A 25,162-nucleotide genomic window follows, 5' to 3' on the forward strand; every position below is an offset into this window, starting at 1 on the left:
TCAAGATGGCTGCAGCTATTCGGGGTCTTTTTTGGTTCCATATAAATTTTCAAAATGTTTGTCCTAGGTCTGTGAAATATGCTGTTGGTATTTTCATAGGAATTGCATTAAATTTATAAATTGCTTTGGGTAGTATAGACATTTTTATGATATTAATTCTTCCAATCCATGAGCATGGTATCTTCTTCCACTTGTTTAAATCTTCCTCTATTTCTTTTTTCAGTGTCACGTAGTTTTCTGAGTACAGGTCTTTTACATCCTTGGTTAAGTTTATTCCTACGTATCTTATTTTTTTAGTTGCAATGGTAAATGGTATTGCTTTTTTAGTTTCTCTCTCTGAAAGTTCATTGTTGGTGTATAAGAATGCCATTGATTTCCAGATGTTGATTTTGTATCCAGCTACCTTGCCAAATTCATTTATCAAATCTAGTAGTACTTTGATGGAGTCTTTAGGGTTTTCTATGTACAGTATCATGTCATCGGCAAATAATGACAGTTTTACTTCTTCCTTTCCAATTTGGATACCTTTTATGTTTTCTTCCTGTCTGATGGCTATGGCGAGGACTTCCAGTACTATGTTGAATAAGAGTGGTGAAAGTGGACATCCCTGTCTTGTTCCTGTTTTTAATGGAAATGGTTTTAGTTTTTGCCCATTGAGTATGATGTTGGCTGTAGGTCTGTCATATATGGCCTTTATTATGTTGAGATATGATCCCTCTATTCCCACTTTGCTGAGAGTTTTTATCAGAATTGGGTGCTGGATTTTGTCAAATGCTTTTTCTTCGTCTATTGATATGATCATATGATTTTTGTCCTTCATTTTGTTTATGTGATGTATCACATTTATTGATTTGCGGATGTTGTACCAGCCTTGCATCCCTGGAATAAATCCCACTTGGTGATGATGTATGATCTTTTTAAAGTATTGCTGGATCCGGTTTGTTAGTATTTTAGTGAGGATTTTAGCATCTATGTTCATCAGGGATATTGGCCTGTAATTTTCTTCCTTTGTAGTGTCTTTATCTGGTTTTGGGATTAGGATGATGCTGGCCTCATAAAAAGAGTTTGGGAGTTTTCCCTCATCTTGAATTTTCTGGAATAGTTTGAATAGAATAGGTGTTAATTCTTCTTTGAATGTTTGGTAAAACTCGCCTGTAAATCCATCTGGTCCAGGAGTTTTGTTTGCTGGGAGTTTTTTTTATTACTGCTTCAATTTCATTAATTGTTATTGGCCTCTTCAGGTTTTCTGCCTCTTCTTGATTCAGCTTTGGAAGGTTGTATGCTTCTAGGAATTTGTCCATTTCCCCCATGTTGTCCAATTTGTTCGCATATAATTGCTCATAATATTTTCTTACAATCCTTTGTATTTCTGTTGGTCAGTTGTTATATCGCCGGTTTCATTTCTGATTTTTTTTATTTGGGTCCTCTCTTTTTGTTTCTTAGAGGTGCATCAATCTTATTTACCTTTTCAAAGAACCAGCACTTGGTTTCATTGATTTTTTTTGGTATTTTTTTTTAGTCTCTATGTCATTAATTTCTGCTCTGATTTTCATTATTTCCTTCCTTCTACTTCCTCGAGGCTTTTCTTGCTGTTCCTGTTCTAGTTCTTTTAGTTGTTGTGTTAGATGCTTCATTAGGTCTTTTTCTTGTTTCTTGAGATAGGCCTGTAATGCTATGAATTTTCCTCTCAGGACTGTTTTCGCCGTGTCCCATAGGTTTTGGGTTGTTGTCTGTTCATTTTCGTTGCTTTCCATGAAGTGTTTGATTTTTTCCTTGATCTCCTTGGTAACACATTCATTGTTTAATAACATGCTATTTAGCCTCCATGTGCTTGAATATTTTTGAGTTTTTTTATAGTGGTTGATTTCTCGTTTCATGGCATTGTGATCCGAGAAGATGCTTGATATGATTTCAATCTTCTTATATTTGTAGAGACGTGCCTTGTGCCTTAACATGTGGTTATTTTTGAGAATGTTCCATGTGCACTTGAGAAGAATGTGTATTCTGCTGCTTTGGGGTGAAATGTTCTGTAAATGTCAATTAAATCCATTAGGTCTAGTGATTCATTTAAGGTCTGTGTTTTCCTGTTGATTTTTTGTCTTGATGATCTGTCCAATGTTGTCAGTGGGGTGTTAAAGTCCCGCACTATGATTGTGTTGCTGTCAATCTCCCCTTTAAAGTCCCCCAAGAAATTTTTTATATATTTAGGTGCTCCTGTATTGGGTGCATAAATGTTTATAAGGGTTATTTCCTCCTGTTGGATTGATCCCTTTAGTAACATGTAGTGACCATCTTTGTCTCTTGTTATGGTCTTTATTTTGAAGTCTGTTTTGTCAGAAATAAGAATTGCTACTCCAGCTTTCCTTTCCTTTCCATTTGCATGGAATATTTTACTCCATCCCTTCACTTTTAGCCTGTGTGAGTCTTGCTCTCAGGTGAGTCTCTTGTAGACAGCATATATTTGGGTCCTGTTTTCTTATCCATTCAGCTACCCTGTGTCTTTTGATTGGACGATTTATTCCGTTTACATTTAAGGTTACTATTGATATCAACTTATTTAATGCCATTTTTCCCCTTTATGCTGATGTACCATTTTCTCATTGTTCTTTCTTTTTCTTAAAGCAGTCCTTTTAGCCTTTCTTGCAATGCTGGTTTAGTGGTACTCAACTCCTTTAGTCTTTTTTTTTGTCTGGGAAGCTTTTTATTTCACCTTCATATTTAAATGATAGCCTTGCTGGATAAAGCAATCTTGGTTGCATGTTCTTGCTTTTCATTACTTGCAGAACTTCATGCCACTCCCTTCTGGCTTGAAGAGTCTCTGTTGAGAAATCAGCTGTCAGCCTTATGGGGGTTCCCTTGTAGGTCACTGCTTGTCTCTCTCTTACAGCCCTTAATATTTTCTCTTTGTCCTTGACATTTGTCATTTTAATTATGATGTGTCTTGGAGTGGGTCTCTTTGGGTCCCTCTTGTTTGGGACCCTCTGTGCTTCCTGAACTGGTGTGGCTTTCTCCTTCGCCAGCCTAGGGAAGATTTCTATAATTATTTCTTCCACCAAGTTCTCTATCCCTTGCTCTCTTTCCTCCCCCTCTGGTACTCCTATAATGCAAATGTTGTTTCGCTTTATGTTGTTGCAAAGCTCCCTTAGACTGTCCTCGTGTTTTTTAAGTGTTTTCTCTTTTTGCTGCTCTGATTGTGTGATTTGTTCTACCTTGTCTTCTAAGTCACTTAGTCTATCCTCTGCTTCATTGAGCCTGCTTTTAATTCCTTCCAGTGCATCCTTGATATCAGATACAGCATTCTTTATCTCTTTCTGAGTTTTATTTATGGTATGTATCTCTTTTTTCATATTTTCACTAAGGTCCTCGATCTTGTCATCTAGAGTCTTCTTAATTTCCTTGAACATCTTCATCATCCATACTCTGAACTCCATTTGTGATAGCTTGTTAATCCCATCCCATCACTGTGTTTTTCTGGCCATGTTTCCTTGTCTTTAATTTGGGGGTTGTTTCTTTGTCTCCCCATTTTGGTAGGTCTTAGTGTTTGTATCTATATATTAGATAGATTCACTGACCCCCAGTCTTGTGGGATGGGATTTTGTCTTGTGGGTCCAGTGGAGCCCAGAGATGTGTTTTCCTTATACCTCTGAGCTCTTTTTTCTAGTTGTGTCCCTCTTGTGGGTGCCCCTTTTGTGGTTTGTTTTTGTTCTCCTGTTGTGGTTGGGTTTAGATTGATGTTGATCAGTCCTTGGGAGGACCGTTCTCCCAGGTTGGCTAACTGTGTCTCAGCCCCAACCTCAACATGTAAGCTGTTTTACGGATGCTGGCAAGGCAGCCCAATGCACAACTAAAATTCCAGGAAACAAGAGGTATTTTACAAAATATCTTCACAGTAACAATGAAAACAACCCACGTGAAAATAGAACTGGGAGAGTGAAGGGAGAACACAACACACACACCCACACACACACACAGAATAAAAAAGGAAAAGATGCTTAACAAAAACAAAAAAAAAAAGAAAGAGAGAAAGAAAAGTAACTCTTAGAGAGAGAGATGTAGATAGTTGTTCATACTGGTGAAAATTTAGAAACTAATAAACTAAAATGTAAAAAATAAAAAAGCTACTGTGTGGTAACAGAAGCAGAGAAAAGATTCCGAAAGAATGCCAGCAAAAAATTAAGGGAGAGAATAGAAATAAGTAGTTGAAAATGAGAAAACAAAAATACAATAAAGAGAATAGGAGAGACTAACAATCAGGAAGACAGAAAGGGAGCATAATGAAAGAATGAAAGAAAAGTAGAAAAAGAAAAAAGAAACAGAAGAAAATATTATGCCAATGGATTGAGAGGAGAGAGAGAGATAAAGCCCCGGCAGAGAGGGAGTCCAGTAAGAGATTTGGGGGAAAGCAGTAAACTTGGATATAATGATAAAGTCCCAGTCCTTGAGCAGGGATATCAAGAAAGTCTTGATATTAGAAGCAAGGATACAAGAAAACAAAGCAAATATCCAAAATAAAACTAAAAATTAAGCAAAGCAAAACAAAATTCTTTTATAAAAAGTAGAAAGAAAAAAAATTAGTTTAAAAAGAAAATTATTAAAAATTTAAAAAAGAAGAAAAAACAAATTTTCTCCCCTTTCTCTTCTTCCTAAGGAAAAAAGAGAAAAAATAAACATGTCCACAAACAAAAAACAAACAAAAAAACTTCAAAACCAAATAAACACAAAACCAAACCAAAGAAAAAAACTGCAGAAAAAAAAAGGTAGTCGATCAGGTGAGTTTTTTCTGGGCAACTTATGTTGTCTGAGGGTCACTGCTTTGTGTGCTAATTGCAGTTCTCCTGGGAGGTGTTTGTGTATCACCCCAATTTGAAGAGCAGTCTAGGTTTGGCTCTGGTGTCCTTAGGTAGATGGTTGATCTGAGGCTCTCTGTGGGCCACCTCCTCTTGTCAGCTATTTTGCAACCTTATAGTTGCCTGATCTACTCCAGAGTCTTCTGTAGAGTCTTTAGGGTGCAGGGTGGCTAGTGTAGCTCAGGGTATCACTCCCCCTAGAGGTGTCGCTGTCAGGTGCTCACTCTGCGGGCGTTAGTCTCTGCTCCACAGCCAGCTCCTCAGTCCCTACCCTGTGCCCTGATTCTAGTTCCCCAGGCCCTGACCTGCTGCAGCTTCAGGTTGATTTCCACCTGTTGCCTTTTCTGTATGGGCTGTTTCAGCAGCCTGGGCTCAGTAGGTCAGATTAAAAACACATTCTGGTGAGCCCTTTGCCTGCCCAGCCCCCAGCAGGGGTTTTCAGCGTTTCCTCCAGTTCCCAAACAACAGTCCCTGATAGTCTTATTCTTGTAAAGTCCTCCTGTGAGCTGCTCTCCCTTCCCCCTCAGGACTGTGCCCTGTGGGGTGTCTGGGGTTTCAGTGAGCGGGACCCACCCCTTTCCTGTTGGGAGGGGTGCTCCCTGCTGCAGGAGAGGCTGGTGGGCTCCGCCCCTCCCTGCTCAGCTCTGGTTGGCCGGTTGCACCAGGCCTGCCCCTCAGACCGTCTACTGTGCAGACCCCAACCCCAGCCTCTGCTTGTCTGTCCCTGCCTTGCCAGCCGGGAAGGTGGGAACCAGTTCCAGGATCAAATTTGCAAACGCACAAAGCAACACACAGGCAGAGAGTCTGCCCTGCAGGGTCCTGCCGCCCTCACTCCAAGGCCCCCAGTGGGAGGGGACCCAAAGTCAGCTCCACGCAGCTCCCTGCACCGCTGGTCTCAGCAAAGCTGGAGCAGCTTCACCAGCCACCACCTCGTCCCTCAGGGCTGGTCGCAGGTCCCAGCCTCCCCTCACCTGGAGCTCAGGGCAGGGAGGGCCCCTCCCCTTCCCCGCACCATGCAGATTCAGCATTTTGGGGGCTCAACACAATGCCCCACAGGGAGGCAGAGGGTCCCCATGTGCGGCTGCTCAGCGCCGTCGTCTGGTCCCTTACCACTTGGGTGCCACAGCCCTTGGGACATCGTTCCCTATGGTCGGCACCCCGAGCACCAGAAGCTGGTGGCAGCGGCCACTAGAGGCTTTGTTTCCTAGGAAGGTGCCGTCCCCTCCCAGACTCACCGCTCCCCTGGGATCCTCTGCTCTAATGATTTTTTTTTTGCTATTTTCTTTTCTCTGTCATCTTTCTTTACTTTGCAACTTTTCTACAGATTTTTCACTTCTCTCTATATATATTGTTTTAATTTCAAGTGTTCTTTTTGTTTAATGAACATTTGTTTTTAATAGCATTCTCATTTTATGTAATGGAAACATCTTCCATTATATCTCTGAGGATATTAATAATAATTTTTGAAAGTTTCCTTCCCCCAGAAATTCTTTTTTGTTTTTTGTTTGTTTGCTTGTTTACTATTTGGTTTCTCCCTTTAATAATGGGCTTTTCTTAAATGTCTGAAGATCTTGGCTGTCCACTCATATTTATAAGAGTGGGACCTAAAAACTGACAGGAAGCTTGTACAGGGAGTTGATGAAGCTCATCAACTATGGCATTGTTCTATGGTTTTCTGGCTCATCTTTTCTGTTGAGGAACCCCTTATATCAGATTCTTTATTTTTTTGGAGCTAGTCAAATTTCTCTGGGAAGACTCTTCTGGTCTCCCATATGAGGTGTGCAAGCCTGGTTGCCAATGTAATGGGAGGCAAATGGGGAAAAAGTTGGGGGGATAGGACCCATATTCTCAATATGTATTATGTAAACTCTCACTTAATCCTGCTACTTTCTTAATATGCCTGTGTGTCCCCCAGTCCAGAGACCCTCTGTTTCAGCCTCTGTGGAAACAATCTTAAGACCTGTGCTGGAGTGGGAGGGAATATTGCTTGGTTTTCACATACATCAGACTATCTTGCATTCTAATTACTTTTTAATAGACTTTCAACTATTTCCCCTGTCTTTAGTACCACCCTAACTTCCATTTCCTGTGGTTCCCATGTTTCTAATTCTTGATCCATTGAAAATTCTGAGCAATAAATTGGGTTGCTTTTTGGCATTTCTCACATCACCTTAGGATACCAGTCTTTTGGGATCCAGCAAGTTGCTTATTGCTCATTTTCCTGATTTTCAATTTCAAAATTTTGTTGCTCTTACCTCTTTTTCCCATTCTTTTTACACTTATGAGTTTATGCCTTTAAATTTTTTGCTTTATGAAATTCCCTTATTGTTTGAATTCTGGAGGTAACAAGTAATTGCCTGTGTTCAATCCACCACCTTTAACCAAATGTCACTGCCTCATCTTTCCTGTTAGAGAACCTTTGGTGTCATTTTTTTTTGTTTTCCTTGATCAGATTTCCCAGGAAAGACTTTGATGGTCTCCTGTCTAGAGGGCATAACTCTAGTGATGAATATAATGAGAGATTACCATTGCCTTAGAGATCACTGCTCTCTTAGATTCCAACACCTTGATTGTTTAAGTCTATGAATATATTGTATGAAATGTTTAAGTTATGGCTCATAATTAACCTGTAGAAATCACACTTAGGTAAGATAATAAGATTGAGTTTCCAACATTTAAAAAGATTAAATTTTTAGGTCAGAGCCACTAAATACTAATTCAGTATAGATGTCCAGAAGACAAACTGCAGACCAAAGATACCCCTGCAGACAATGCCCTTTATTTAATGTCTCTCCTTGTGTCCTCGTATTCTGCTAGCTCAGATTTATATTTAGAATAACTAGTTAAAAATTACTCTTTTCAATTTTTGCTTTTCTGATTATAATACAAATAGACTTTTAAAAACTTTGTAGTGTGTTTATTGACACAATTGATGAGAGCTAATTTAAATGATACATTTGTAGTTTTTTAGCAAATTAGCTGGAACCTTAATACTCTCCTTTTTTCTCCCTGATTTTCAGCCCCAGGACACTTCATTATTCACGATGCAGGCAGACCAGAATATGATCTGTAACATGGTAAGTTGATTTTGGTTTGTGTTTTGGGGAAGTTGATAGTTACTGCCAAATGTTCTACAGTTGATGATTCTAGATTATCTAGAGCTGGAATATCCAGAATGTGGTTTCTGCAGCCCCTCTTTTATAGAAAATAAGAAGGAAAACTTCTGAAAAAATCTCAGTGTGACTTTGAATGTGGTTGCTTTTATTTATAAAGGCACAGTGATCTCAGCAAAAACGAAGTCTCCTAGTTATGGGCTTCAGCTGGACACCACAAAACCATCAAGGTTTAGCTGCAGGATTGAAAATGAAATTACCTCAAGAATTTGTGTTTCAAAATAGATCACTGCTTTTCCTTGAACCTGAAGCTACCTCATTTCTTATCTTTTTTTTTTTTTTTTTTTTTGAGTTGTAGAAGTAATGTATAGTAGAGATGCAATTCCTACTTTGATGAGAGATGAGATGACAGAAAAGATTAGCTTGAGAGTGAGTAGGAAGCAAAGTTACTCGTAGTCTCAGAGGAAATCCTACAAAGTGGATGTTGTAGTCATACATGGGAAGCATTTCTAGCAGCAGCTTAGTAATAAAGTTGAATGAAGACATTTGAGTGATGTCACTTGTGAGCTTGTCATTTATACACTACAGAAGATGTTGGATCTTTGAGGATTAGTGCATAAGGACTATTTGTAGCTCACTAATTTTCCATGGAAATGGTATATAATTATCCCAGCTCCTAGTTTTTACATTGGGAGCTTGGAATTGGATTTAAGTAGAATGAATTTTTGTTTTTAGATGATCATACTTCTAAGTAAGGTTCTGTTCTGAGAAGTTTGTCTTAATGGTTAATATGATATTTTTTCAAAGGCAAGTGTGTCTCTAATACCTTGTCATGGATTGCCATACTTCTGCTTTTTGGATAACCAAGTGAAAGATGGAATCTGTGTAGCTTTCAAATAAAGGTTGAAGTGTTTAAAATACAAATTACATTGGTGTTAATAATGTAGCCAGAAGGACTCATGTTTTAGGTTCCTTGGTGAGTCTCATTCTGTGTGATGATACTGATACTAGAAGACAAGATTTTTCACTGTCAATTGTGAATGAGTTAAGAAAAATGGAGAAATACTGATATAAAGGAAAGACAATGGGTCATAATTAAACTCACACCTATTACTTTGATGCAATAGTCCAGTCATAGAACCCAGTGGTTTGTAAGTTTCTCTGAGCATCTTCCTACTGCCCACAGCTATTCTAGGGGCTTCTTGTCTGCCCTTCCCTTCTCGTGATATGTAGTATTTGAAGCAGATATCTTGCACCTTCTTCCCATTGGGGAACCCAGTTTTGTCATGCCCAGCGTTGCATGTGCTGTTGACGTTGCCTCTCCCAGTGGGGAACTAGGAAATCACAATGAACCTACTGCTCCTGGTGAGTTGTGATTATACAGGATCTTCTCAGGAGCAGGACAGCTTACCAACATTTGGTCATTGACTGTTCCAAGCAAGGTGAAGGTTTAAGTTGGTAGTTAGCTGCACACCTTCCCAGACTGCATCGCACAGCCCCACAGCACATTCTTCGAGTGCTGGTTTAAACCCTTGGAATTTGCCAACCTTACTTGGGGCTCAGAATTACCTCCTTGGCCCTTTGCAATTCTCACCAAATTTGCTCTCCCAAGATTGGAGAAGTAAGACTATAAGGCAAATGCCATATTGGAATGTGACTAGACTTTTAGCCCCACTCTTTGATCAATCCCCTCTTCCTCTGCATTGATCTACTTTCCATCTTATCTCAGAGGATGTCAGAAAGTGTGGACTAAGTTTGCACTACTAGTTATAAAGGAAGAATTCCATTTCTGAGTCTCTGAATTAAACCGCTGTGACATCCTCCTGCCACAATAAATAGAAAGAGTATCCCTCTTCCCTAATGTGTGATGATGGCTAATCGAGCAAACAATAGGAAATCATTACCAGTGCTCCTGAACAGAGATGGCAAGGAGTCAACCTATTTGCAATGTCTGTCAAGGGATGCAGCCTGGCCAGCCGGGCGTGGCTCAGCGGTTGAGTGTCGACCTGGGATCCAGGCGATCGGGGTTCGATTCCCAGTCAGGGCACATGCCCGGTTGTGACTTGATCAATGACTCTCTCCTCATTGATGTTTCTATCTCTCTCTCCCTCTCCTTTCCTCTCTTTGAAATCAATAAAGATATATTTAAAAAAAAAAAAAAAAGAAAGAAAAAAAAAAGGATGCAGCCTATAGGAAAAAGGGGTTGAAGCAGGGCACAATTCTGACAGGTCTGTCCTAAGTCTTTTTGTGAGATACTGTTCACAATTTACCTGTGTTTTCCATTCTATCTTAACAAAATATTTACAGTGTTGCATTATCTTAGAAGGAATAGAAGGGCAACTTGTGTTTCAAAATTTGAGTAGCTGATTTTATGTACATTCATGCTATAATGTTTCATCCTTACTCATCAGTCAGTGAGGTATATTTATTTACCCCCCTGAAATTTAGGTGTTAAGTTGTAATGCTATGTTGTAATATTTACTGTGATATTATAATATAGGAGGAAATGTTGTAACTTGTGGGGACATATTTGGTCCTACATCCTCATTATACTATGCTCCTGTTTTCAGCAAGCAACTGTAATTTTACTTATTTATAAAATCACCCTACTTATCTTGCCTCATATAAAACATCAAAATTACTTCAGATATCCAAGAAACCGAAGGTCTGATGCAAACAGTTTTTTCATTTTATGCTATTTTTACTTTTATTTTTAAGCTACAGTGGTATGTATTTAACTCATCCTTTGAAACTTCTCTTTGCTCCGCATATGGCTTCAGAGGTCCTACATCTCATAGACTCAGCTCCCAGAGGGACAGCTCATCTGCCTATGGATCTCTCTCTCTCTTTTTTTTTTTTTTATTATATCTTTATTGATTTCAGAGAGAGGAAAGGAAAGGGAGAGAGAGATAGAAACATCAATGATGAGAGAGTCATTGATCGGCTGCAGCCCGCAACCAGGGCATGTGCCCTGGCCGGGAATCGAACCCCGATCGCCTGGATCCTAGGTCAACGCTCAACCGCTGAGCCACGCCCGGCTGGGCTGTCTATGGATCTCTTGATGCCAGTCATTCTTCCTGTCCTTCTTGTGTAGGTCATTTGATAACATGCTCTCAAAGAAAATCACCTTGACTTACAGTATCTGCTGCTATGAAAACTTGTTCCATTACAAAGATAATTCTTGTGAACAATAAAAGTGAAATCTCTTCCCATAAAAAACTTCTGAGAATTATTAGTTGAGTTTTATTTTATTCTTTCTTAAAAATTATATCAGAATACCTCTTAAAGGTTATAAAAGCCCATAAAATATCAAACTTCTGTACACTTGTCTACCAATGTGTCCTTCCATTTTATTCTGCTCTTTAAAGCTGTGTGATCATGGCATGCATCGCAGTGGAGGATTTGGTGGGAACCACAAGACAAATACTTTGTTTATCTAACACTAAGCTATTCATTATTCATTTTCTGTAATCTCAGCATAACTTCTTTACCACTTCCCTATGGAACTTGTCATGTACATCAGCTTAGGTGGGTGCATAGAACTAAAGGCGGCTTTTGACTGTTTACGGTGAGTGTCTGACAGAAGTTACTGATTTCTCCATTCAGAGTATTTACTGGTGACTTCTTGCTCCTCTAAAAAACACCATTAAACTTTTACAGTTTAAGTGTTCTGATGGAAAAAAATCTTAACGTGCCCTCAAATGGCCATCCATTTAGTGAAAAAAAAAAAGTCCTGCTAAATAAATATGCTTATTTATATTAATCAGAATTAAGAAAGAGAGAACATTTTCAGTAGCCATAGTGACATGTATTGACTGTGGTGTTTTTAATGGCCTATTGTTATTTAATATTGCTAATTTTAAAACCAAAAAAATCTAGAGCTAAGAGAATCTAGGAGCTGGAATCAGGATGGTGTGTATGCATAGAGGTCACAGTGGAATGAAGAGACCTCGCTGTTGTCCACGCAATTAGAAAAGTCTCATTGGTACTACTAAGATTACTGTCCTGTGCAGATTAATGCATTTTGATCTGAATGTTGGAATGACCCCTCAATTTTTTTGTGTAATGCATATCAGAAGAGCTGGGAGTTCCCAGAACTGTGCCTTGTGAGCTCTTCCTCACTTCTTTGAGCTGGCAGTGGTGGGGCTCCTAGGATCTTCTCTCTCTTGTTCTCTCTCTCCTCTCTCTACCAAATAACAGAAAGTGCCATTTTAGCATCTCTTATAGATGTCATAAGAAGTAAGTAGCCAAAATGTTGTAAGTAAATAAGATGAATAACCAAAATGGTAAGTCTTGGCCTGACTTCAAGGGAAATGACAGTTCTTGAGGATGGTAAAAGAGAAGCTTAGAGTCTATATAAGCTTGGAACTAGATTTTCCAGTTCTGTAAAGGCTCATGATGCCAAATATAGGGCTTTTTCCCAGCTCAGATTTGATGAAGCTAGTTGCCCTTTAGGATGATGAAAGTTTTAATTGTCTAATATTCTGTAATGCTCTCTATTCATATATTACATCTTTTTCCTCTAACCCTCAAAACAAACAATCAAAGGCTGAGTCTGAGCAGGCTCCACCAACAGAGCCTAAAGCAGAGGAGCCACTTGCTGCTGCAACACCTACTGTTGGGCTGGATGATCCTGGACTGGACACCTGGGCTGAGGAGCCAGTGGAGGGGGCAGTGGTGAGCACTACCTCCCTCCCACCCACCACCTGCCACCCTTCCACAGTTATGCTCATCTCATCCCATTTATCTCTTCTCATCCATGCTTCACTTCACCAAGTCACCTCCATACCTTTCATGACTCCACAGGTTCAAATAACCTTTGTTCCTTTGACAGTGAAACTCCATTCTCTTTTAATTTAATTTATTTCTTTTAATTTTTAAATTTTATTTTTGTTTAAAATATTACAGATGACCCTTTTTCTCCCCAATGACCCATTCCACCCCATCCCTTCCCCCTCCCCAGTCCCTCTCCCCACCATTGTCTGTGTCCTTGGGTTGTGCATATATGCATATCAATTCTTTGGTTACTCTCTCCCCCTCCACCCACCCGCCCTCCTCTGTCCCTCTGACATTCGTCAGTCTCATCTATGCTTCCATGTCATTGAATCTATTCTGTTCATGAGTTTATTAAGTTCTTTAGATTCCACGTATAAGCGAGATCATGTGATGTCTGTCTTTCTCTGCCTGGCTTATTTCATTCTCTTTTATTTTTGAAAAGGAAAGATATCCAGAGAGCTGATCTTATCTACCTTCTTTATAAAGGGTGCCATGATTCTTTCTGATTCTCTCCCATTCATGGTAGGTAGGTTGTAGAACTTGCAAATAATCAAAACTGTTAATGTGGTGCTCTACCTGCAACTGCTAAAGATGTGCCTTCAATTAGAGACCAACCTGCAGGTGATAAACAGAATGATCATAATTTTGTTGGTTGTGTCCACATATTGATTTCTTTCAATATTAGTTTTGTAGGTTGGTTAAGGCCAATGAAAGATTGAAATCCATGAATCTATAAGGATTCTTATGCATGCAAATTTGCTCACAATCAAGTCTGGTGCTGGCTCTGCTTCATGCAGCCATATACCACACCACATCACATGAGCTCTATATGCACCATGTTGAATTAGATTATGTAACACCCATGAAAGCATAGACTAATACCAAGGAAAATTTAATTCAAAATACCCATGGAGAGTGAAAAGTTTAATTATGAAATGCAGTTAAAATGTCTCCCAAGAATTTCAATCAAGGTGCCATTTACTACAGCCTTTATAGAATCTGTACAAAGAAGGAAACCAATCTCCCTGTTTCCCAGCATTACATTGCCTGGATGAAATAACTAGAGAAATGGCAGTTAAGTTTCTTGCTGTTGGTGTCCTACATCATTTTACTGGGAAAAGAGTAGGTCATCTGTCAAATATATAGTTTATTAATATAGTAGAAAAATAAATAATAGTAATGGAAAATAAAAATCAAGAATGACTCAAGAAAAATTATTTTATTTTCCATTTAAATGTATAGACTGGACCAAGTCCTGTAGGAGAAAACAAAAAAATGCATTCTGCTAGATTGAGTTCCCTCTAGAAGTGCTGTTTGCCTGGGCTGGGGAGCACTGAGACTCCCTGCTTCAATGTTAGGGTTTTACTTCTGAACTGCCACTCCCAGATTCACCTGTGATCTCAGTAACTCAGTGCAGATGGGGCTTTTCCATCTGCTGTCAGAATATGATCTGTCCACCCAACTTAGCTCTAAATAACAAAGGAAGGGAAAGACAAAGTTGAATTTTTGACTGCTGTTTAATTAAGAAGAGAATTGATACTAAAAAGCATGGATGATGCCAGTGAGTTAAAGAGATACTGGTTAGGTTCAGATACTGATTTAGAAGTTGCTTCAATTCTGAAAAGCTCTCATCAAATTTCTATTTTTGAATAGCAGCCCAGACTTCATCTTCACCAGTGCTTTTAAACTACATTGACTCCATGCCCCAGACTATTCGATGTAAGGCTTATTGTTCATAATACCCATGATTTTGAGCAAAGGTATTTGATGTTGTACAAGAGATGGGAGATGTGAAGTAGACAAGTTAATGTGTTAAAATACAGGCCTGAAAGTTGTTTCTCCATGATCCCCTCTCAGAGGACCATGGCTATATACCTCTCACACCCATCCTTATTTTAAGTTTTTGTTTTTTCACAATCCAAGTTCATTCGTTTTCCAAAATACAGTATTAGTAGCTACTAATTACCAACTACCTACTATATTGTACCAACTATTATATAAATATTTATAAAATTTTAACCAAAGGTGATATTTAAAATATTTAATAAACAAACTTTATGGTAAGTATCAACCATCACTAAAGCCAGCTTCCCTAATGTTGGGTAAAGAGGTATTTGGAAGAATTCTTCATTCTTAAAAATCTCATCCCCTACAGCTTATAAGTGAACTTTAGAAAGAATAAAAATTTTAGATTTCTTGTGAAGTACAAGCAATTTGGAGAGGTGTATGAAGGATTCAGCACCTGTTGAGACCCAGAGATGATGTAAGAACAGCAGATACAGAGCTCACCATGTGAGCCACATTCTCCAACAAGAAAAAGTTCATTTATCCATCCTCGTATGGACTGAAAAATAATAATAAAAGGGGGGCTTACAGAAGTTCAATTTTCCTAATGCTCATTAAAATTGACTCTTCCCTGTTCTTACAATTGATGCACTTGGATGAAGTCAATTCTTCCTTATGTTCTCTCTTCTACTTAAGAAAATAACATCATATAGAATGTATTTTTGTTCTCTAACATAGACTTATAGCTTCTTCTGGTCACAATAATCTAAGATAAGTTAAAAGCTATTTTTTCTAAGAAAGGTCTCTTCTGTTGCTAGATGTGTGATATTTAGTTTTAAAACCATAAAAATCTCCATTTGTGTCGAAGCATTAATTAACAGGCTGGCTGTAGCTGTCATTAGTCAGGACTGGATTGACATGACCTTTTGAGGTCATCCTTTTTGCCATTGAAATGTCACCACACAGTTATTACTGAGTTTTGACAGAATTCATTTTATGTAAGGTGAAGTGTGTCATAGTTTTGTTTTTTTTAAAAAAAGAGGCAAATGTAATTTCAAACATAGGAAATGTTAGCAGTGGTTCACAAAGAAACTGGGGGCTTTCAAGAAAAATTTAAGTATTACATTTTTGTTTGTTGTTTTATTCCTCCCATAGCTGACACTGTCTTTAGTTTTTTCTACAAAAACAAAATTTACCAGTGAATCTGCAGGATGCATTTTAAAAACCAACACTTGCTACCCCTCCAGATGTTTCCACATTATATAAGTAATCACAATTTTCTTCAGAAAAAAAGATCAACATTTGATTTTGATAATATCAGAGAATTCGGTTACAAGACACATAAATACTATTTTTACCCACATTTATTTCATTTTCCTTCTTCTATTTTATCTTAATTACTGTCAGTTCCTATGTTTTGCTCAAATGATGTGAACTAGACCAATGCTTTTTCCCCCTATTATTTTAAAATAAATAATGCACTCAAATTTAAGATTAACATAGTTTCCAAAAAATATAAATGGGGAAAAGACTGAGGTAAAGATGTTTTTAGAATTGTTGAAAAGTCCTGGAAGATGAAAGAAATACTGACCCATTACTTTGGGGACGATTTTTGGTTTTGCTGTGTTTTGTTTTTTAAAAATTTCACCAAATGTAAGTTGACTTATCAAGACCACTTTAAACCAACATATGTGCTAGACTGCAGTATATCGACTTCATCTTGTGAGGAACATTTCTATCTGCTTGAATAGATTGCATGTGTTAGTTCCCTCCTCACTCAGTTGACAAATATATTTGAGGCCTCTCTAGACGTCAGGCTCTGTTCTGGATCTGAGGGATATGGACAGGCACTGAGTAGATATGGCTCCTGCCGCCATAGCTTGCACAGACTGGTGGTGGAGGAGGCTAACATTTCACAATGGTTGGGGCATCCTTCTGTGTCAGTCATGTGTGTGGGGAACAGCATTTGAGTTTTCTTCTTTTGCAGAGTAAACATGAGAGCTCAGGCTTTCGCTGGGCCTCTAGATGTGAGCTCCCAATATGTCAGAGGAAGACTGAAAATCAGAGGGAACCAGAGGAGCTTGATTTCTGGTCTGCCCTTCATTATCATAGAATTATCTTCAAACTCAAAGTACTCACACTAAAGCATGATTAAATTAGGTGTGTGTATTATATATATATATATATATATATATATATATATATATATAGAGAGAGAGAGAGAGAGAGAGAGAGAGAGAGAGAGAGAGAGAGAGAGAGAGAGAGGCGCCATAGAGATGGATGTACATTTTTACCTTCCTCAGGAAAGAAAAAATCACAGAAATGGTTATTTTCTCTGAGTTTGACTACATTCCTATTAGCAACAAATCACATTTTCAGTGCCCCTTGGGCCAAGCAAATGGTACTATTTTGTGTGTGTATGTTTTATGGTGCTCAGCACAAAGCAGGGTATATAATACATGTCCAGTAAGTTCTGAGTCTTTGATTTGTTGATTGACTGACACTGTAATCCAAGGCTCCTGAACCAGACTGCAGCCAGGTTTCTTAAAATACAAATATTTATATGGGTCATTTTTTTCCTTTGTTTCCATTCAGATAATTCAGTTTTCCTACTTAGGAAAATCAAGCTGCTTCTTGTGATCAAAAGCAGTGCCAGCTTTCTCACTATGTTGCGCACAGTAGCTCTGTGACATCTGAGCCCCAATTGTCTCAAATGTATAATAGGATTAATAATATTTTCCTTCAAAATTCCCTATGAGGGCTCGGAAATAATACAGGTTACTAATTCAGCACCTGGCACATAGAGGTTCCTCAATCAATGATAGTTTGATGGTATCATTATTGTTATCTTCATCATGAAAGTGGTTTCCCCAAGATAAGCAGAAGTTAGTGAAATCTGTATTCTGAGGAGAAGACAACAGATGTGGAAGATAACCTCATTTTTAAATTTTGCCTCATGTCTAAAGTAGTAAGAAATCTATCTCATTTTCAGTCCCCATCAGCAAAAATTTCCTGTTCGTCCCCTAATAGGGGGACGAATGCTAATGCTAATTAGTGGAAGAAACTGTGTCCCTTCAGAATTCTTTGTCCTTTCTAGGAAGACTTTCTCTCTTCTAGTGACTTCCATACTGGATCCACTGACAGGGAATCTTCCTACCTTTATTTCCCTTTCTCTGCTAGTTTTCTCATCTCTCCTTTAAGAGAGTCATACCTGATAAACTCTAACTTCTCTTCCTGCCCTTAAAAATCTACAATTTATTACAATAAAAAATTAAGGATTTCCAAATATTTTGTGGTAATGAGAGCACCTTTGGTTATGACTTGTTTTCTAACCTCTATTTACTGGGCAGCTTGGGTGACAGATCTTCATGGAATAGGTTTTACTTACCAATGCCATGGACTACGCAAAGCCCATAAAATCGGAGGTCTGGCAATTGGACCTTCGAAGTGCGACTGTCAGCTGCCTAACCTTCCTCAAGATTAGGGACCCATACTGTCATCTGGCTAGATCTCAGGCTACCCAGGGAGGTGTATGTGGTTCTTGGAAGGGTGAGGGTTGGGAATTTTGCCAACAGAACACGATGACATTTAGGTGACTTGCAGATCGCCATTTTTTGGTATAGTCTCTGGTGGTATCTGGCAGCCCGACCCCTGCCTTCTGCCAGCCTGAGCCTGGGTCCATTCACAAGGTAATTTGAGCAGTGACAGCAAGTGGTTTCAATATCATTCAAATCAGAATTTAGCCAGACAAGGTAAATGTTTATTGAGCTGCAAAGGCATTTTCCTTAAACAACCTCTTTAACAAACTATTTGTGACCCCCGTTGAGGCTGTTCTTTATGGTTACTTCAGCAGTGAGTACTTGCTCATGTCCCCATCTCTGAGAGTGTACAATACATAACATTTACCTTTGCTTCAAAAGATAAATCCACTTTTCCTGTCCACTTCTTCCATATGCTTTGCAAATAAATCTCTAATTAAAACTTTAATGTTTTAATATGTATTTTTATTAGATATTATGCTATAAGCTTAAAATAAAAATGAACCAAAAATTCATTAACTGTGGTATTTCTGAAGAAGATCTTAATTTGTAAAGAAGGTCTGGAGCTAATTTTGACAGGTGTTGGTTGCCATGACAACACTGCTGCCAGCGGCTGAGTTGTGCTGGGACCTGGCTGCTGAGGGTTTATGATGGGACTGCCGGCCATACCAGGAAAGTAGATTGAAAAAGATGAGTGAGATCAAGGTCAGGGGAAAAAAAATCCACAAATTTTCTTATTAGAAAGGAAGAGCATGTACGTATCAAATGAAGTTTGTAATACAAACTGCCACCTCTGAAGGGACACCAGTGGAGGCCCAGTGTTCCATGAGAGAACTCACTCCTACAGTTATGCTGAATGAAAATTATGACCTTCAGTGTTTTAAATATAGTTTGTGTGAAGAGGAGTACTAGCTGCCAGCCTGTTTTTTAATACAGAAATCTTTTCTTGGGGCCATAATGACCCTAGTTGCCTCTTGGGCTTTTCTTTAAAATGAATCTTGAAGAAAATTTTGTAATTTTATACAAATGCTAGGATCTTCAGACAAGTCAAAAGCTAAAGTTGGATCCAGAATACAAGATGGGCAGGAAAAGGCCAGGGCAGCCTATAGCCAAGATTACCCACTGTGATATGTATCTTTCTTTGTTACATCCTGGTGGGACTCTAGGGGTCACTTTAGCTTCAGTGCTAATTAGTGGAAGAATCAGAACTAAACCTCAAATCTCCATCTCCAGTGCTACTGCCACTCTGTGGTATTTCCCCACTTGTAAAATGCAAGCATTGGGTTTATGATGGGACTGCAGGCCATACCAGGAAAGTAGCTTAAAGTAAAAATGGTTACTTTATTAATCTCTAACTTGCAGACATAGCTGTGTGAGTCCAAGTGCCGGATTTCTAAGTGTTCTTAGTTGTAACACTGTAGTACAATGGATAAAGCCAGAAGAATGGGTGATCTTTTCCACTTTCCCATTCTATATATATTGTTCTAAACAATTAAATCTATAGGACTAGCAGCAAAAATAATTCAGTGAAATTCTACCCAACCAGTCTCGTCTTGATATCTTTTTATCATATAATTTGCTAATATAATTATTAAGAGGAATTTTATGACATGTTTGCTTAGATGCCCAGATACTGCATGTATATGAGTAAAGAAATATTTTGTTTATAATCTATGAATCTTACTTTAAGGAGTAGCATTCCAAAAGTGTAAGTGAATGCACTGGCTGTTTATAAGAACACACTCGCGTTCTTCATCCAATTTGCCTGGTTGGGAGTTGTCAGTAGGAAGCAGTGGGTCTGTGGAGGCCCCAGGTCTCAGGATCACTGTGGAACTCTGACTTGAAAGGAAAGGTGTATTGTCTTCTTGGATGTTGGTTGGTGTGAAAAATCACAGAATTTAGAGTTAAACAGTTCCAATTCTGGTTTACTGACTGCACGAGTTACTTCAGCTTTAAGTATTATTTGACTTGTCTAGAAAGTGGGACTACTAATATGCTCTACATGTCGAACACCTGGAATAGTATCTGGAAAACTGTAGATTCACAGTAAATGTCAGTTTTCTTCAAAAGCTACAGAATGCACATATCTTGATACTGTCAAGCAGAAGCCTGTCTGTGGATCAGAATTATTACACTTCATGTTTGGGGTAAATTGGTAAGCCTAGAATTCAGTGATCTTTCAGCCAAGAGCCTGTGCCAAGAGCAAATGTCAGAAGACGATACTCTCTAACTCTATGTCCTTTAGCCATGGAAGAAAAGTGTTTAGCTAAAATTTAAAAATATATTTTTCTTATATTCTCCACTTATCATTTGTGTGATTTACCCCAGGAGAATTTTAATGAAAATGAAATGCATCCCAGAAGCACAAAACTGAAGATTGTATAAGAAAACTGAAAATATTAAAGAATAAATCAGAAAAAAATTGTATCAGATTCACTATTACCAGGTGTTTTGTTTTTTGTGTTTTCATTTTAAGCTCTTTTATGCTTAAATATACAAATAAAGTCAAAGTTTCAATAGTGCTATATTCTAGAAATATTAGACAAGCCCAGGAGAATTTTCCACAAACCAAGGCATGAAAAGGTTCTTAAAGTATTATAACTACGCCTGATATTGAAAAGTATGTGAGATTTTCACCCATCCTCTCTCTAGATAGAAGACAACTGGCATCTAGTGCCACCCCCATGAGTGTAGAGGCAGCTTTCTGAAGCATCCAGGTCACCTAGAGCCTGCTAATACTCTCACACCAGTACAGCCTGTGACAGATATTTGGGGGAGTTCAAGACAGATGGTTGTGTGTAGATACTTGATGAACCCTCCCCACCTCCTGTGCTGAAAGGGTATCTAAAAGTCCCCAGAAGGAGAGTAAAATGGAACAAAGAATGTTTCCATGTCCACTGTAAACATCAGGCCTAGAGAGATTTTACCTAATTTTAGACAACTAAACAAACACATAAAAAAGCATAGGGCCTATATAGAAAGTAATACAACAAAAGGAAAACACTGCATAATAGATACAGAGTTAAAATTTTCTTTAGAGAACAAAAATATACCAAAAGTATAGCAGAAAATATTGAAAATTGTCTTCCTTTTGTTATCAGCAAAATTCAAGAGGACCTTGATTATTTGAAACAAGAAATGAAAGATGAGATAAGGCAACCACAATGATAAAAAGAGGGCTGCTTATGGGGTAGATGAAAGGGATCTCAGTGATGTTAAAAGAGATTTTAAGGGGAAGAAATGTAATAGTAGAATTTAAATTTGCCTAAGAGTAATAAAGACCAGAAGCAAACTTGTGGAGAATTGATTGCATGATATGAGGACAAACTGGATGAGCTCACCCAACACAAAGAGGAAAAGCACAAGTGAAGGAGGTAGGTGAGGATGCCAAAGACTGAAGACAACTCCTGGGCAATTCCTGTTCCTAACAGAAAAGCTGTAGGGCAGGGAGTGAAGCATAGTTGCTGGTATGACAAGAAAACGTGCTCCAGCTGGAGCTCCCTAGCTGAAGGCATCCCTGCATGCGGATCCTAGGAAATCACACACACACACACACACAGACAGAATGAATGAGAGGCTAACATCTAAATGTATTCTTTAAATTTGAAGCTTGCAAAAAAGTTCTGCAAGCATCCAGATTGCAGAGGAAATGCACTACAAAACAGCAATAACTAGGCAGGCCTCAGGCTTGTCCTTCCCACTACTAAAGGTCAGAAGCTGTCAGAAGGACATACAGATTTTGAGTGCAAAGAAAAACACATTTTAGCAGTAGTCATGTCTGAAAGCAGAAGAAAGACATTACCAAATATATAAGGTATATAGCATCCCATAGAATTCCTGTTGAACATTTTTGAAGACTTATTGTGATTGACTGAAGGGTTAATCCAAATCATTGTGAACAGATGGGAAGATGTGATAAAGCAAATGCAGCACCATGTCAGTTGGAGGTCCAAGGTGCTGAGTTTTGGATGTGCGCTGTATGATCCTTTTAATTTTTCTCTCTGTTGACGTTTTTTCATAATAAAATTTTGAGCAATCCCCCTCAAAGTCCTTATGTAGTACATAATAAATAAATAAAGGGAGCATAGTTTGGCATTTATTTATTGTTTTTTTTTTTTAAGAGAGGAAGGAAGAGGGAGGGGGAGAGAGAGAAAGAGAGAGGGAAACATTGATGTGTGAGCAAAACATAGATCAGCTGGGATTGAGCTGCCCCCCTACTGGGATTGAGCCGGAAACCTGGGCATGTCCCCTGACTGAGAATCGAACAGGTGACCTTTCTGTGCATGGGATAATGCCCAACCAACTGAGCCACACTGGCCAGGGCTATTTAAATTATTTAAGTGTATGGCTTATATAATTGTTGTAAATATGGTTACAAGCCAAGGTTTTTCTCAGTGTTTATAACATTTTTAAGAACTGGAAACCAACTAGTTCAATTATAGGAGAACTGTTAAATAAATTGTTAAATAGAAAAGGAAATAAAATGTTATATAGCCTTTGATAGAATTTTTCTAAGAAACATCATCTATGTGTTGTAAAATAAATAGACAAATAAAGCTCTGAATGTATAGAAATGAATAAAAATAAATACCTCAAAATGGTACCATAAATTATTTCTTTTATTTTTAAACCAGTGGTATCCATTATTTTTTAATCAGAAAAAAGAGACCTATTTTCAGTTAAAATAACCTGTCCTGTAGATAAGTATGGAATTTCATACTAGGGACTCTTTGCAGTTATCATCTAGGCCAGTTACACAAGTGTCAAGCTGCTTTTCAGGCATTGTTCAGAGAAAATATTGCTAAGAAAGCAAAACAGTGAATAAGTAAAATAAATCAATAAATTAAACAAAACCCAGAGATTACAGATTCTCCTGCAGCCAAGTCATGACTCTTACTTGTCTGCGGTCTCAGTCCTTGTTGACTTCCTTTCATGGCACCATCTCCTGGAGGGACTATTTTCTGTCACCCAAATGTGTTTCCCTGCTTTGCAGGATACTGAGGCCATTGTTGCATTGCATTTGTTTCATTCCACTTCCAGAAAATTTTCTAATGTGGCTAAGTGTTTGAAAGGACTCTGACGTGAATGCCATAACCATATCGCTTTCCACCAAGGAGATTGTTGTAGCAGAAGATATAAAAGCAGTAAGATCTGTATGATAGAGTGAGAACCACTCACCATTTCAAAGATAAGCCCCTGCCAATCCTTGTGATTTCTGTGTGATTAATGTGCACATTGGCAATAGTCAGGGACTTGTGCACACAAGTAAACAACATGTGCCTGAGAGTAGGGAGAAATTATTTTAGTTTCTCTTTGCATTAGATCTTTTTCACCATAAATATATTTGGCCAACAGATAGTATGGTTTTGGCAGAAGATAAGATAATGGTGTATCTCTTAACATTTGGAGTGAAGAGAAAAATTTAATAACATTGAATATCAAAGGCTTGAAATACTTTGAGTAGTTTCAGTCCTCTGGTCTCCCTGGATAATACATAAAAGAAAAAAATAGTCATTAATCATTGTTTTTTTTCCTAGCAGGTATAACATCTATGGTAGTAAGCAAAGTCTAGAAAATGTTTCCTTTTCTAAATCTACAAATAGCTAACAAATTGAATGCATAAAAATAGTAAAAGAGGAATAACCCTATCACTGAAAACCTTTTCAGCCTTTCCTTGATTTTATCTAGAGTTAACACCTAATCTGAGCAAATGGATTCCTGTCTACTGTTGTATTTTAATGTTGTTTTATTATTGCAGTCAGTAAATATGCAGTGGAAATACTTTAGTAAAGAAAAAATTGTGGAACAGATTCCAGAGGTAAAGGGGGAATTGGGGCACCACTAATTATCAGAGCAATACCAGAGTCAGAAAAACGTGAGGCAGCCTAGACAGTGGACAGTCCTTTCTGCAATGGTCTTTAGGCTCTGTAAAATCAAAGTGTTGATTTTGGCTAAAGAAATCAGAATTTATTACTGATGGACTCAGAGAAAGATAGAGGACTGCTAATTTCTTCCCTTCACTAAGGTAGGTCATTCATTTTTGCCTTTTCCCCTCTGTAGTCAAAGTGGTAGTTTCCTTGGCACCCTGACTCTACCAGCATTGTTAATGTCAATATTTTGGTGATTTTTATTTACCACCATTCTTACCAACCCTTTTCCACATGCTCTATGCCTCTGTGTGTGTGGGGGGGGGGGGGGGTGAGAGAGAGAGAGAGAGAGCGCAAAAGGAAAGAAAGAAGAAAGAGAAGAAGGAAGGGAGGGAAGGAGGGAGGGAGGGAGGGAGGGAGGGAGGGAGGGAGGGAGGGAGGGAGGGAGGGAGGGAGGGAGGGAGGGAGGGAGGGAGGGAGAGAAAAAGAGATAGAGAAAGAGAGAAAGAGAAAGAGAAAGAGAAAGAGAAAGAGAAAGAGAAAGAGAAAGAGAAAGAGAAAGAGAAAGAGAAAGAGAGAAAGAGAAAGAGGGATGGAGGGACGTGGGAACGGAGGGATCAGGTAAATTGGTGACCCGCAGTTTGCTCCTGTGAAGTCAAGGAAAGTCAGAGCACAGGCACTTGGCCTCCACCTGCTGGTGGCCAACATCACAGCTGCCACACTGTTATGTCTAAATCAGATCCAGCCACTCATGCCTGTTTAAGCCATTTAGCAAAGGAAAGATGATAACACGTATATCTTGTGATAGTAAAATTTGATATGACCAAGTTGATAGGTATATAGAGGCTAGGGATAAGTAGGATTTCATTATTAGCATTCTATTTGTATGGAGAGAGTTAAAAAATTATCTTTGAGAACACCGTCAATGCTTCACAGAAATATATTCTATCTGAAGTTATATCAATTCAGTTATGAATAAATTCCAATTACTAATGGTATGTTTTGGGATGTATATGTATGGAAGGATTTATATATAGTCACTTGGGGGAATAGTCTATTAAATAACATGGTGACTGCTTTCTGACCTGTAACAACATGTATGTGTGTATGTGTGCACCTGGTGGTATTCACTGTCTGTCTGTTCATACCGGCTGCATGTACATGGAATCCATCTGGTGTGGAGCTTTGGAAACCAGTGGGATGGCCACCCCATAATGTGATTTTCCAGACAGATA

At 38.5% G+C, this 25,162-nt stretch overlaps 1 protein-coding gene across 3 annotated transcripts in view; it reads left to right on the forward strand.

The window, feature by feature from the left end:
• LOC308561935 (amphiphysin) overlaps positions 1-25,162 on the forward strand; it is a 240,406-nt gene that overhangs the window by 203,294 nt on the left and 11,950 nt on the right. For 2 of the 3 annotated variants that reach the window (XM_081147581.1, XM_081147582.1), the window contains 2 exons: positions 7,868-7,924; positions 12,509-12,637. In XM_081147581.1, the coding sequence (XP_081003707.1) occupies positions 7,868-7,924; positions 12,509-12,637 (186 nt within the window). The remainder of the gene's footprint in view (positions 1-7,867; positions 7,925-12,508; positions 12,638-25,162) is intronic. The other variant, XM_081147583.1, reaches the window with a different exon arrangement.

Source organism: Miniopterus schreibersii (genome assembly GCF_964146895.1).
Source record: "Miniopterus schreibersii genome assembly, chromosome: 9".
NCBI classification, from domain to species: Eukaryota; Metazoa; Chordata; class Mammalia; order Chiroptera; family Miniopteridae; genus Miniopterus; species Miniopterus schreibersii.